Source organism: Phaenicophaeus curvirostris, chromosome 8 (genome assembly GCF_032191515.1).
Source record: "Phaenicophaeus curvirostris isolate KB17595 chromosome 8, BPBGC_Pcur_1.0, whole genome shotgun sequence".
In the NCBI taxonomy this organism is placed as follows: Eukaryota; Metazoa; Chordata; class Aves; order Cuculiformes; family Cuculidae; genus Phaenicophaeus; species Phaenicophaeus curvirostris.
In genome coordinates this window covers 14,441,799-14,455,334 of record NC_091399.1, presented here as the reverse complement: position 1 = coordinate 14,455,334, position 13,536 = coordinate 14,441,799, and the positions used below count along the sequence as shown (strand labels likewise).

Here is a 13,536-nt window from a genome sequence, read left to right as displayed (position 1 = left end):
AAGGCCAAATGCCGGGTCCTTGGGGCACTTGTGCACTTGGGGCACAACAACCCTATGCAGCTACAGACCAGGAGAAGTCTGGATGGAAAGCTGCCTGGAGGAGAAGGACCTGGGGATGTTGGTTGACAGCCGACTGAATATGAGCCGGCGGTGTGCCCAGGTGGCCAAGAAGGCCAATGGCATCTTGGCTTGTATCAGAAACGGCGTGACCAGCAGGTCCAGGGAGGTTATTCTCCCTCTGTACTCGGCACTGGTGAGACCGCTCCTCGAGTACTGTGTTCAGTTCTGGGCCCCTCACCACAAGAAGGATGTTGAGGCTCTGGATTGAGTCCAGAGAAGAGCAACAAAGTTGGTGAAGGGGCTGGAGAACAGGTCTTATGAGGAACGGCTGAGAGAGCTGGGGTTGTTTAGCCTGGAGAAGAGGAGGCTGAGGGGAGACCTCACTGCTCTCTACAACTACCTGAAAGGAGGTTGTGGAAAGGAGGGAGCTGGTCTCTTCTCCCAAGTGACAGGGAACAGGACAAGAGGGAACGGCCTCAAGCTCCACCAGGGGAGGTTTAGGCTGGACATTAGGAAAAAATTCTTCACAGAAAGGGTTATCAAGCACTGGAACAGGCTGCCCAGGGAGGTGGTTGAGTCACCTTCCCTGAAGGTGTTTAAGGCACAGGTGGACGAGGTGCTGAGGGGCATGGTTTAGTGTTTGATAGGAATGGTTGGACTCGATGACCCGGTGGGTCTCTTCCAACCTGGTTATTCTATGATTCTATGAACCTAAAAAAATAAACATTTTTGGAAGATTTACATGGTTCTTTGTCTAAAACCAGTACATCTACCCACTGCTTTTGTAAGATGGGATGCCTTCTTTAGAAGGGCATCCTATTCAGCGCTGAATTGTAAAATAAAAATATTACTGGCCTTGCTTTGAAGACTTTGTCCTTTTCGATACTTTAACAGTGAATGAGTGTTTCTTACACAGAATCACTAGGCTGGAAAAGACCCCCAGGATCATCGAGTGCAACCATTCCTATCAATCACTAACCATGTCCCTCAGCACCTCATCCACGCCTCCTTTAAATCCCTCCAGGGAAGGTGACTCCAGCACCTCCCTGGGCAGCCTCTGCCAGTGCCCAATGACCCTTTCCGTGAGAAATTTTTTTCTTATGTCCAGCCTGAACCTCCCTTGACGGAGCTTGAGGCCATTTCCTCTCATCCTGTCACTTGGGAGAAGACCAGCTCCCTCCTCTCTCCCTCCTTTATTAACCTCACACGCGACTAGAGGGAAGCGGGGCGTTTCTCTGCCATCGCTCCCGCCTCCATCGCGCGCAGCGACAGCGCGTGTTCCCCGGCCCCGCCCCGCCGCCATTTTGTGCTCGGGGCGGGCGGTGCGGTTCCTGCTGCAGCGGCTCGGGCTGCGGGCTGCGGGCTGCGGGCTCAGGGAGCCGCGGGGAGAGGACGCGGGCAGCCCCGTGGGCGCGGCCAGTCGGAGTGAGTCTCCGCGTTGTGTGCACTTGATTATAAGTGATGGGTGAGGACATTGACATAGCGACCTTCCAGTACCTGAAGGGGCTACGGGAAAGCAGGAGAGGGGCTGTTCGTAAGGGCGTGGAGTGATAGGACTAGGGGCAATGGGCGTGAACTGGAGAGGGGCAGATTTAGGCTAGACATAAGGAGGAATTTCTTCACCATGAGGGCGGTGAGGCCCTGGCCCAGGCTGCCCAGGGAAGCTGTGGCTGCCCCATCCCTGGAGGTGTTCAGGGCCAGGCTGGATGGGCCTGGGGCAGCCTGGGCTGTGGGGGGTGTCCCTGCCCAGGGCAGGGGTGGGACTGGACGATCTCTACGGTCCCTTCCAACCCAAACCACTCTATGATTCTATGATTTTCGGACTCAGCTGCTAGAAGTTTCAGAACATAAAAGTTAAGGTTGTTTATGGACACTTGGTTTGGCTTCCTTGTGTTATAGCAGAGACTCGCAAATTGACCACAGGGAGGTTTGCTCTTGGGCTGACACCCTGAGCAAGCGGAGGGACTCCAAACAGTGGTCAGAGCTTACAGCCTTTTAAAATTGGGGTGAACTTCAAACAGGACAACAAAAGGAGTGGTTTTGGGTGGGTCCTGGGCTGAATTTCACATCCTCTTCAAAACTGATTATTTTGTTTGGGTTTTTTTATAGCTTCTGCATCGGATCTTTGAAACTCTCCAAGGATTTAAATACAACTGACTCTCAAAATGGATAGATTTCTAGACAGATAGTGAAAACTAAAGTTTTAATTCGGCTCCAAATGTCTAACACTGAAAACTAACTGTAGGTGGATCTATCTGTATTGTTCCATGTTTCCACTGTTAATTTAAAATACTTCTTTACATTGTGTCAACGCTGTTGAGACCAAGATAATTTTTGAACAAGGCAGTTTCTAGATCTTTTCAGGGATTGGCGGTTGGTTTCTAGGCTTGCAAATATATTTCCTACACTTAATTTTTTTATTTTAACAGTAAAATGCACCTTTCTGAGCTGTAACTTATGTTCTCTCTAGTGTACTGAAGCATGTTTTTACCAAGATCGGTTAAAGTCAAGAGGACTGCTGATGATGACAAAAGTTGTACAGCTAAGAAAAATAAATTATCTTCTGGCGGACCTTTGCTAGAGGAGACCACTGAGTTCCAAGACTTTAAGTCAGTTAAACCAGAAACTATTCCTTCAAGATGCAATTCGAATGAAGTTGTACAGGAACTCACAGAACCTGTAGCTGGGGATCTTGGTGTTGCTAATACAATTTTGGGAAAGGATGACCAAAATACTGATGAAGAACCCATAAAATCCTTCAGCAAATCTCAGCGTTGGCCTGAACCTGGAGAACCTGTATGTGTTGTGTGTGGCCGCTATGGAGAGTATATCTGTGATAAAACAGATGAAGATGTTTGCAGCTTGGAATGTAAAGCCAAACACCTTCTGCGATCTCAAGAAAAGGAAAACAAGATAAAATCCAATCAACTTACACAATCAGAATCTCCGGCAGAATCTCACCCACTTAATACACCGTATTTCTATAAAGATCATTCCTTTATTTTAGGTCTGCGAGATGAGCAGATTGAGAACCTTAAACTGCAGCTAGGTATTGCTGTCCAGGGCCAGCAAGTTCCAAGACCCATTGTAGAGTTTGAACACTGTGGTTTTCCTGAAACTTTAAACCATAATTTAAAGAATTGTGGTTATGAAGTCCCAACTCCCATCCAAATGCAAATGATCCCTGTTGGATTGTTAGGGAGAGATATCGTGGCTAGTGCAGACACAGGCTCTGGAAAAACAGCAGCCTTCCTGCTCCCTGTTATTATGAAGGTTTTGAAAGAGGTAATGAAACTTTGTCTGTTTAGAGAAAACGGTTCTCTGCTTTGTTGCATGGATTCCCCATGTAACTCAGAATGTAATTGCAGCGTGTTTTATCGACATTCGATGGTTTATTTTACATCAGATTGATGGAGCGTCGGTTCTTGCAGGGGAGAGGTTGCTCATTATTTTCAATGACTTTGAATGGTTTTTGACATTGGTCAGGACATAAGGCAACTCTGTTACTTATATTAGTTTTTCCTTGTTAGGGAAGGGAACTAAGTTGAGGTGAACATCCTAAATTACTTAAAAGTATGGAGTGAAAGTAATTCCAAGCCCTCTGCAGGTAGCTGTTGCTGTATCTTGATACATCAGCTGCCTTGAAGAGTTTATTTTTGCATTTGCATTATTTCAGAGTAATTTCTATTGGCTTATGTTCAACTGGACAGAAATTCGGGGTTATGTACTTTATGAAATCCTGTGGTTATACAGTCTTCCCATGGATGGTGTAGGGAAAAAGCAAGTTATCCTGGGTAAAAAGGCAAGTTATCCTATTGAAAATGACTAAGAAAGCTTTTCTTGGCACAAGATTTTAACACTGTGCAAAGGGAGCAGCCTTGTGCTGTTGGTCACTTAAAAGTATTCTGGTTGAAGACCAGAAACACACACTAACCTCAGACCAGTTATGTGAATTTGTGAGTATAGCATCAGTACAGGAGCTTTGTTTATTGTCTGAAGAGGTGATCAGTATTACTGAAATAATGCGTGTTGTAGCTGGATGATTATTCTGGCTTTCCTCCCCTTCCCCTTTTTATCTTATGTTCTTTTTACTTTGTTAGTATGTGTTAACTGGAGTTCTGAAACTATTCATTTGAGAGGAATTAGTACCTGTAATTTTGTGTTCTGTGGGTTGCAGAAGTATCAGACAGGTGTTAATTCGGTTGAAGATCCTTATATAAGGAACAAAAAAAGATATCGAGACTGTGATTCATGTGATTCATCTCTACCTGGCTGGCTATTAGTGGGTCAGATGGGTTATTGATTTCGTTTTTAAATTTCAGAGACGTGTTTTTGCTGTGCAAGTTCCTATAACTAGTTATCTTTTCTGGCTAATACTTAGTGTTTTTACTTAGTGGTATGCAAGATGGTAGAGGGGACATAGTCTGTTCTGTAATATCAAAACTTCTAAAAACTGTTTTTTATGATCTCTAGATTCAAGTAGCATCCTGTATTTTGAGTTCAAGTGGAATTTATTCTGAGTTGCTGTTACAGATTCAGTGCAATAACTAAACCCAAGAAAAACTATCTTTACAAATGACTACTGGCTTTCTGGGCCTTTTTCGGTTGTCAGGAAGCTATCCTAACAGGGTAATTCCACATGCATTGATTTTTTTCTTTTCAGAAGTTGAGCAAATGAGGGATACACTTGTCTGCATTGTGAAAGGTATATAATCCCTTTCTACCTTCGAATGGAAAGGGTTTGTAGCAGTTTAATTGTATCCACAGTAGCTTGCTAAATGCTTTGTATGTAAGTATTGGGAGATTCAATCTTGAAAGCTTTTTTTCTAAATAATGAAGCAATTCCATGTTCAACAAGATTTCCCCACTTCCTTCTTTCTAGACAGAAACTCCATCTGCTCTTATTTTGGCACCAACAAGGGAGTTAGCAATTCAGATAGAGAGACAAGCGAAAGAACTGATGGCTGGTTTACCAAACATGAGAACAGTTCTCCTGGTAGGAGGTTTACCGCTGCCACCACAGCTTCACCGTCTCAAGCAAAGTGTTAAGGTAAGGACTACAATGCAAAAGGATCGTGGGGAAACTTATGTTTTCATGACATGCACATAGAAGAAAAATGTAACTGTTGACATAGGGACACACAAAGATGTGTTTTTCCAAAGTCTAAGCTAATAAAATAATTGTCAGCTCTTGAAAATTTTGCAGTAAGTTATTAACGTTTTGGTTTCTGCTTAAAAATATAAACACTATTTGTTTTGAAAAAGTTTCATGTGTGATGTTCCTACTTTCAGAATATGTAATGTGCCATTTCATTAGGCAAGGTGTTTACAGCAAAAATTTCATTTTTAATGCAGCTTACATTGCTTGAATTTAGACACTTCATGAGAGTTCTAGAAGGTCCATTTCTTTTTGAGGCTTCATAATCTATTAAGTTATCTATAAAGGTTTTAAGACTTATTTGAATGTAAGTGGTTTCAGTAATGAGTGCCCTTCTCACCCATGTGCAGTGACTTTGCAGTTTTTCCTGGACAGACATCAGTACTTTCATGGAATTTCTAATGATTTTTGTTTTCATTTGTTTGTTTGTTTTTGTCTTTTGCTAGGTTATAATAGCAACACCTGGAAGACTGATGGAGATTTTAAAGCAAAGTTCTGTTCAGCTGCATGGCATAAAAATTGTAGTGGTGGATGAAGTAAGTTTTTAGTTATCAGAGATCTATTACCTATACAGACAACCTTGAAGAGCCAATGCGGGTGCCCAGTCCAACTGATTAAATGTACAGAGTGTTCGTTATAAAATATATTTCTTAAGGGGAAGAATCATTTATTAACACAATTCAAGCAATGAGTGTTCTGTTGACAGAGTAATACTGCTAAACCAGTGTGAACTATTAATTGTTCATTTTCTCTCTTAGCTTTTCTTCTGACTGAAAATACTGCTACATTTGATTTATTACATGCCAGTCATACACATTGTGGTTCTGTAAATTCAAGTTCAGGGTTCTGCTGTTTATGGAAAAATCTGTGACATATCTAATATTTTTCACTCAGGTGGATACCATGTTAAAAATGGGTTTCCAGGAGCAAGTGTTGGATATTTTGGAAGGTATGTCTCATGATCATCAAACCATACTGGTTTCAGCCACAATTCCAGTGGGCATTGAACATTTAGCAAATCAGCTTCTGCACAGTTTTGTAAGAATAACAATTGGAGAAAAGAATCTGCCGTGTTCCAACGTTCGCCAAATTATCTTGTGGGTAGAAGAACCATCTAAAAAGAAAAAGCTGTTTGAAATACTAAATGTAAGTGTAATATGTTTCTCTTAAGAACAACTTATAAAATTATTCATGTCTTTACACATCTCTGCCAAGTTCTCCTCTTTAATTCTGATTTGTATGTAGTGAAGAGATGGGGTGAGGTTGAGCATATAACTGCACTTGCTGGTGCAGCAGTTCTGCCATGTAGGAACTTCAATGGCAATTTCAGGGATTGCTCCACTTCTGTCACTCACGCTTCCCTCTGTGTAGCAGCAAACTAGATCCTGTACTGGGATCCAAGTTAAAAACTATTGATTTTGATAATTTTTTTGTATGGCATCCCAAAGATTTGTACTGATTATATGTGAGTCGTAGAGGAACAGGACTTTCTTGAACTGTCAAGAAATGCTTTGTGGCCTGAGAGTGGTTTGTCACTTTAAAAGTCATTAAAGAAACTAGTGAGAAAGCTAATTTTAGTTCTACCTTGAGTTTTCTTTATATGAACAATAATAATCTATCTTTTATGAGGAATATGGGGTGGAATGTTGGAGTCTTGTCTGAAGATATCTAAGAAGTAAATAAGAATCTTTAACTGAACATCAGAACGCGAAGAAATTAGAATTACTATGTAACATTGACAGAAACATAAAAGAAAGCTGCTGACTTTTTTAAAAGCATGTGTTGATATAAACTTGGGTTCAGAGTCTACAAATCATTATAGGTTTATGATGTAGAGATTGGTATAGTTTTGTGGCTGGTATCTTATTCCTTCTCATCTAGAATCTAAGTAATATTTATTCATCTGAAAGTGTAGTTAATATTAGAGAAAACGAGCAGAAGAATTTGAATCCAAGTTGCCAACGATGTGCAGCAAACTATTGCAGTGCCTTCTTACATAAACTCTTTAATTTTACAGGATAAGAAACTCTTCAAGCCTCCAGTGTTGGTCTTTGTGGACTGTAAGTTGGGAGCAGATCTGTTGAGTGATGCTGTTCATAAGATTACAGGATTGCAATGCACATCAATGCATTCTGAAAAATCTCAGGTGGAAAGAACAGACATATTACAGGTTTGTGAGATTATGGGGATTTTGATAGATTAAAAATGGCCCTTTTTTTTAAAGGTGGCTTAATTTGAATGAGTTAAGTCCTAATTTACTGCTTTTATGCAGTAAAACCTGGAGTATTGCTGGGGAGAGACAGATGGAGCCAAGCAAAACCATAGATGGTAAAGCCATTTTAAATGCAGATAAATACAGGAGACTATTTCCTGGATTATTTGCTTTCAGATGGGAATTTAAATACGCATTTAATTTTAATTGACAATTTTTTAATTAAAATCGGGTTTTTTCTCCCTTTGATTAGCTTTGTGAATTATAGTCCTACTTAAATCAATACAGAGGGCGCATTCTCTGTTCTGCAACAGAGAAATGCCAGTGGGTGAGTTCTTAACGCTGTATAACTAACCCTAGAATATGCTTGGAAAGGTTCAGAATATAAATAAGGAGGAAAAAATTAATTGTTCTTTATTCCCCCCTTGCCAGGGATTACTTCAAGACAAGTACGAAGTCATAGTAAGTACTGGAGTCCTTGGACGAGGGCTTGACCTTGTCAACGTTAAACTGGTAGTAAATTTTGATATGCCTTCAAGTATGGATGAATATGTACATCAGGTAAATAAGTAAATTGCTGAAACGTTCTTTGACAAGCATACTGAAATATGATATCCACCGATGGAAATTTAAATGTAAACAGATTATTTTCCTCTTCAGAATATTGTTTTTGTAGGAAAGGAAGAAAAGTGCTGAATATCTCTCCACAAGTTTCTTGTGTAAACTACTGAAGTGTAGAACACTGTTCTTGTACCTCATATATAAGTTAAACCTAGAACAGTGTTCTTTATCAGTTGTGTGTGCAGCATTCTTCCTGTTTTGTACTCTCATATCATTTTACGCCCATATAAAACAAAGTTTACTGTGGGTTTTTTCTATCTGTGTGAAGTAATACCCCCTTTCAGCTGCAGCTTATCTGCAGATACACATGGCGTACCATCAAGAAAACAGTTGTGAACTTTCTTTTCATTCCCTCAATTCATTCTCAGTGTTTTTTGCGAAGTATTTCTTGTTTCAAAAGAGATGGTGTGTGGGCTGTGCATGTGTGGGTGTGTATATGTATGTGCACCCCAACCCCCGTCTGGCTAGCAGAGCAAGAGAACTGTTACCTGCTTGCTGGCACTTAGGAACTGTGTCTAATTTTGAGACCACAACTACATGACAAGCCAGCAAACCAGAGAGAGTCCAAACAAAGCTAGAGGCTTGGCACAAGTGACAGGTGAAGAGAGGAAGAGGGAACCGGGCCTGTTTGGGCTGGAGCACAGTGAAGGGACAAGAGCCTACAGTCACTAACTTCTGCAAGGGAAATTCTGGCCCGTTCTTGACAGCCAGAGTAGTCAGGCTGTGGAACAGGCTGTCCAGAGGGGTGGGACCTTTCTCCTTAGAGATGTTTGAAAATCCATAGGACAACTTATAGTCCTGAGCAAACTGATTTATAACAACTTTTCAAGCACTTTGCGTAGCAGTGGCAAATAAGTTACCAGAACATTGAAAGTAAAGGGCTTTTTGGTGGCTATGCTTATACAAGATACATGCTTGATACAAGATACATCTATTTGGCATTGCTATAATAACGATTCTTTCATTCTTCAAAACATTTTGTTTGGATCAGACTCTCTGCAAGCCATTGCCCATAGGCTGTATCATAGATCATAGCATCATTGTTGGACTTGTGGTTCATCCCATAAGCAAGTGGTCATTTTGGATGTGTTCAAGCTAAAGCTTCAGCTCTGCATAACCCTAATTCAGGAAGTTTATTACAACTTTGTGCTTAGAGGATGAGATAAGGAAACTTGGCCTTGTCGCTGAGGTTAGTTGCTGTTTTATAAGGGAAAATAAACTTTAAGGCTATATGAAGGATTTCCATTTAATATTGATAATAATGTGAGTTTTTGTGTTTTCAGGTTGGAAGAGCAGGGAGGTTGGGTCACAATGGAACTGCAATTACATTTATCAATAACAACAGCAAGAAGCTTTTTTGGGATGTTGTGAAGAGAGTAAAACCAACGGGCACCATTCTTCCCCCACAGCTGCTTAATTCTCCCTATCTTCATGACCAAAAGAGAAGGGAACAACAGAGACTTAAACAACTGCAGAATGGGCTTGTAACAGGAGATAACATTATGGACATTATTAGAAAACATGACAAAAGTAATTCTCAGAGGTGACAAAGATTTATTTTTTAGTTATTTTATGTAATTGTAATGAAAGTGTAATTAAAAATAAACATGGAATTGTGACACCTTGTATAGTGCCTTTTTTTTAAACAAGTTTATATACACCGTTTCTTAAGGAGTCTTATTTTCTCTCATCTTCATTTTACACAGACTGTGTTTGAGTCACAGTATTGTCTAGTAAAAATACTTTATGTAACCCTTTTTCAAAACCAGTAGTGTTTGGTCTTCCTTGCAACGTAAACTGAGAAGATACTCTTTATTTTGTTTTAATATTTTTGAATAATCATTTCAGACTTCTTACGAAACACACTGTTCTGGTAATTTTTATGTCCCTACGTGGAGGTAAGGTCTTTGCAAAAGACACCCTCCCTTCCCCTAAAAAAATCAGTGGCAGATAGGTCTCTGAGAACAAGCCTCCATGTCTTCCCGGTAGTTCACATTAAAGCTTCTAGGGGAAACATTTCTCCAACTCCTGGGGATGCTCTCAGGTGGTTTCTTGTGAACATAGGTGCAAGCTTTGTTTGTAAATGGTACTGAAAGCTTGGTTTCTCCTTTACTGCCTATGGACCAGGTTGAAGTCCTGCTTGAGTGCTTCACGATAGCAGAAATACTCTGTTACAAGTAACAACTTTGTTACGATGAAATAGGATAAACCACATAAATAAGAAATTGTGTTTTCAGGTATAATGTTTCAATGTATAACTGATCATACCTTGTCACTACTCACTGAAGAGTAACTTGCCCTGCTCTGACAGCAGAGGTGGTTTTGTTACTTTCGGGAAACGAGACTCAAGCCTGGTTGAGATAGTGTTGTATGACTGCTATCTAAAATCTGAGATCAAAACTTCGATCTGCAGTTTTCCTTCAGCCTGAGGCTTGGAACATCGGTGTCATTGCCCCGGCAGCCCGAGGTGTCCCGGGCAGTTCGGCGTGAGCAGCTCTTGGGCCAGAGGGCAGCACTATCGCAGACTGACTTTGTTTGACAGCAAACCGGATTTTAACAGCTTAGTAGCTGATTATTTTTCCCCCCCAAAAAGAAACAACAGAGGGGGTCTCACCTGCTGCGGGACAGAGGCCCAGGAACAGGCATCCATAAAGACAAACTCCCGCTGTCAATTCGGATAACCCGAAATACGATTGGGCCCCTCACCACAAGAAGGATGTTGAGGCTCTGGATTGAGTCCAGAGAAGAGCAACAAAGTTGGTGAAGGGGCTGGAGAACAGGTCTTACGAGGAACGTCTGAGAGAGCTGGTGTTGTTTAGCCTGGAGAAGAGGAGGCTGAGGGGAGACCTCATTGCTCTCTACAACTACCTGAAAGGACGTTGTAGAGAGGAGGGTGCTGGCCACTTCTCCCAAGTGACGGGGGACAGGACGAGAGGGAATGGCCTCAAGCTCCACCAGGGGAGACTTAGGCTGGACATTAGGAAAAAAATCTTCACAGAAAGGGTCATTGGGCACTGGAACAGGCTGCCCAGGGAGGTGGTTGATTCACCTTCCCTGGAGGAGTTTAAGGCATGGGTGGATGAGGTGCTAAGGGGCATGGTTTAGTGTTTGATAGGAATGGTTGGACTCGATGATCCGGTGGGTCTCTTCCAACCTGGTTATTCTATGATTCTATGATCTCTGCTATTTTTTAACGCACCGTTGCTAATGCTTTACCGTAATCCGATAACGAGAATACCTCGAACTGGCAGCTCTGCCCCGTCCTGTCCGCGCCTCCCTCGGCGGGCGCTCCAGAGCCTCAACATCCTTCTTGTGGTGAGGGGCCCAGAACTGAACACAGGATTCGAGGAGCGGTCTCACCAGTGCCGAGTACAGAGGGAGAATAACCTCCCTGGACCTGCTGGTCACGCCGTTTCTGATACAAGCCAAGATGCCATTGGCCTTCTCGGCCACCTAGGTCCCTGCTGGCTCATGTGAGAGAGAGGGAACCGCCCCGAGCGGGAGGGAGCCGCCCCCCGGCCCCGAGCGAGCACCGCCCCGCCCGCCTCGCCCCGTTCTCTCCCGCCAATCCCCGCGCGGCGCCGCGTTCGAACCGGCGGGGCGCGCGCAGTGGATGCCGCGGAGGCAGCGCCGCAGGGTGAGGGGCCGGGGGGCGTCGCGGGGCCGGGGGGTCGCGGCCGCCGGTGCTGCCGCCCGGAGAGGCGCCGGCTCGGGCGCTGCGGGGGGACGAGCGCGCTTCTCGGCGAACCCCGCTCCTTGCTGGGGGACGAAGGAGCCTGTCACAGCGAGCTGGGCGAGGGTAGCCCCGGCTCCCTCCGTGTGCCGGCGCTCTGCCCCAGGCTCTGGGGAGAGAGCCTCCCCCTGCCCGGCCGCGGCTCCCTCCTGCCGGTGTTTGGTGCCCAGTTTTAACGGGGAGGTTTGCCAGCTGAACATGGGCCAGCAGTGGCCCAGGTGGCCGAGAAGGCCAGTGGCATCTTGGCTTGTTATTCTCCCTCTGTACTCGGCACTGGTGAGACCGCTCCTCGAATCCTGTGTTCAGTTCTGGGCCCCTCACCACAAGAAGGATGTTGAGGCTCTGGAGCGAGTCCAGAGAAGAGCAACGAAGCTGTTGAAGGGGCTGGAGAGCAGGTCTTATGAGGAGCGGCTGAGAGAGCTGGGGTTGTTTAGCCTGGAGAAGGGGAGGCTGAGGGGAGACCTCATTGCTCTCTACAACTCCCTGAAAGGAGGTTGTAGAGAGGAGGGAGCTGGGCTCTTCTCCCAAGTGACAGGGGACAGGACGAGAGGGAATGGCCTCAAGTTGAGTCGCCTTCCCTGGAGGTGTTTAAAAGGCAGGTGGATGAGGTGCTCAGGAACATGGTTTAGTGGTTGATGGGAGTGGTTGGACTCGATGATCCTGGGGGTCTTTTCCAACCTAACGACTCTGTGATTCTGTGCATTTCCTCAGCAAAGGCTGGGCGGGAGGGAAGGCAGCTCCTGCTCCGGTGTCTGGGGTCTGAACGGGAAAGGTGGGATTGGCAGAAAACACTGAAGCAACTCAGGGCTTACAACCGCATTTTGTTTACAGGTTGTGTATTTTGCAGCTCGTGAGGGGAGGCAGAGGTGTCAATTCTGAGAGCTCCCCAAAAGCTGTGACTTAAAAATGCAGCATTACAAGGGACTCCTGCTGGAGCACTGGTTTTTGGCCGCTTCTACATCCCTTGCTCTCCTTTCTCCCACTGAACCGGCTGCTGCTCTTGCTAATGATAAATGCAATATTTGAAGGTTCCGAGGCAGGTGACTCCTTGTTGACTTTTCATAGCAAAATAGTTGCAGCTGGCAAGTCTGAAGTGGGATGCAATGTCAAGGCTGTAACGACCCTGTAATGGTGATGTATATCCAACAGTGAAACTGTGCTTTTCTATGCAGCTGGGTATATGCAACTTTCTAAATATTTAACTGTAGAAAGGGCGTGGAAGATGTTTTACAGTTTTCCTTCTGTCCCCTCAGCCAGGTGTCTCTTAGTTTTGCTGCATGTGTATGTACTATAGTGACCTACAATGTATTGTAACAGCCATCTTTACTAACTGTCATATCCTGACAATGAGTTTTATATTCTGTATAATAATCCTGAAAAAAATACCCTACCTGTTGTCACAAATTTCCTACTCAAACTTAATAATTTTCCTGTTCTGCTGGAGTCTTATTTATGCTTCCCAAATAGTTGTGGGTGAATGGAGGCACAGTCTTGAATTCCCTTTCTTTTGTGGTGGATTAGGAAGAAATATCTATGGTGTTCTTTGCTAAACAGTTAGATTGTTCTTTGCACCAACTGGTGCTGCTTTGTGATTTTTGGTTTACTTTCTGAAACAAATCATAGAGCTCAATAAGTGGAGACAAATAGTTTATTATTGGTGGAAGTAGTCATTCAAATATAAAATAATAACTTTTTTTTTAAGGTACTGGAATTGAGAGAGGATACTAATTGTTATTAATATTTTTGGAACAT

At 43.5% G+C, this 13,536-nt stretch overlaps 1 protein-coding gene across 1 annotated transcript; it reads left to right on the top strand.

Annotated features, from left to right (window-relative positions):
- Positions 1 to 1,466: 1,466 nt before the first annotated feature.
- Positions 1,467 to 9,670, top strand: DDX59 (DEAD-box helicase 59). The gene is made up of 8 exons (XM_069862536.1): positions 1,467 to 1,485; positions 2,531 to 3,345; positions 4,943 to 5,110; positions 5,665 to 5,754; positions 6,113 to 6,364; positions 7,236 to 7,388; positions 7,863 to 7,991; positions 9,335 to 9,670. Exons 2-8 carry the CDS (start codon positions 2,542 to 2,544, stop codon positions 9,596 to 9,598), a joined length of 1,860 nt encoding a protein of 619 aa, XP_069718637.1. The 5' UTR covers positions 1,467 to 1,485; positions 2,531 to 2,541; the 3' UTR covers positions 9,599 to 9,670.
- Positions 9,671 to 13,536: the final 3,866 nt, after the last annotated feature.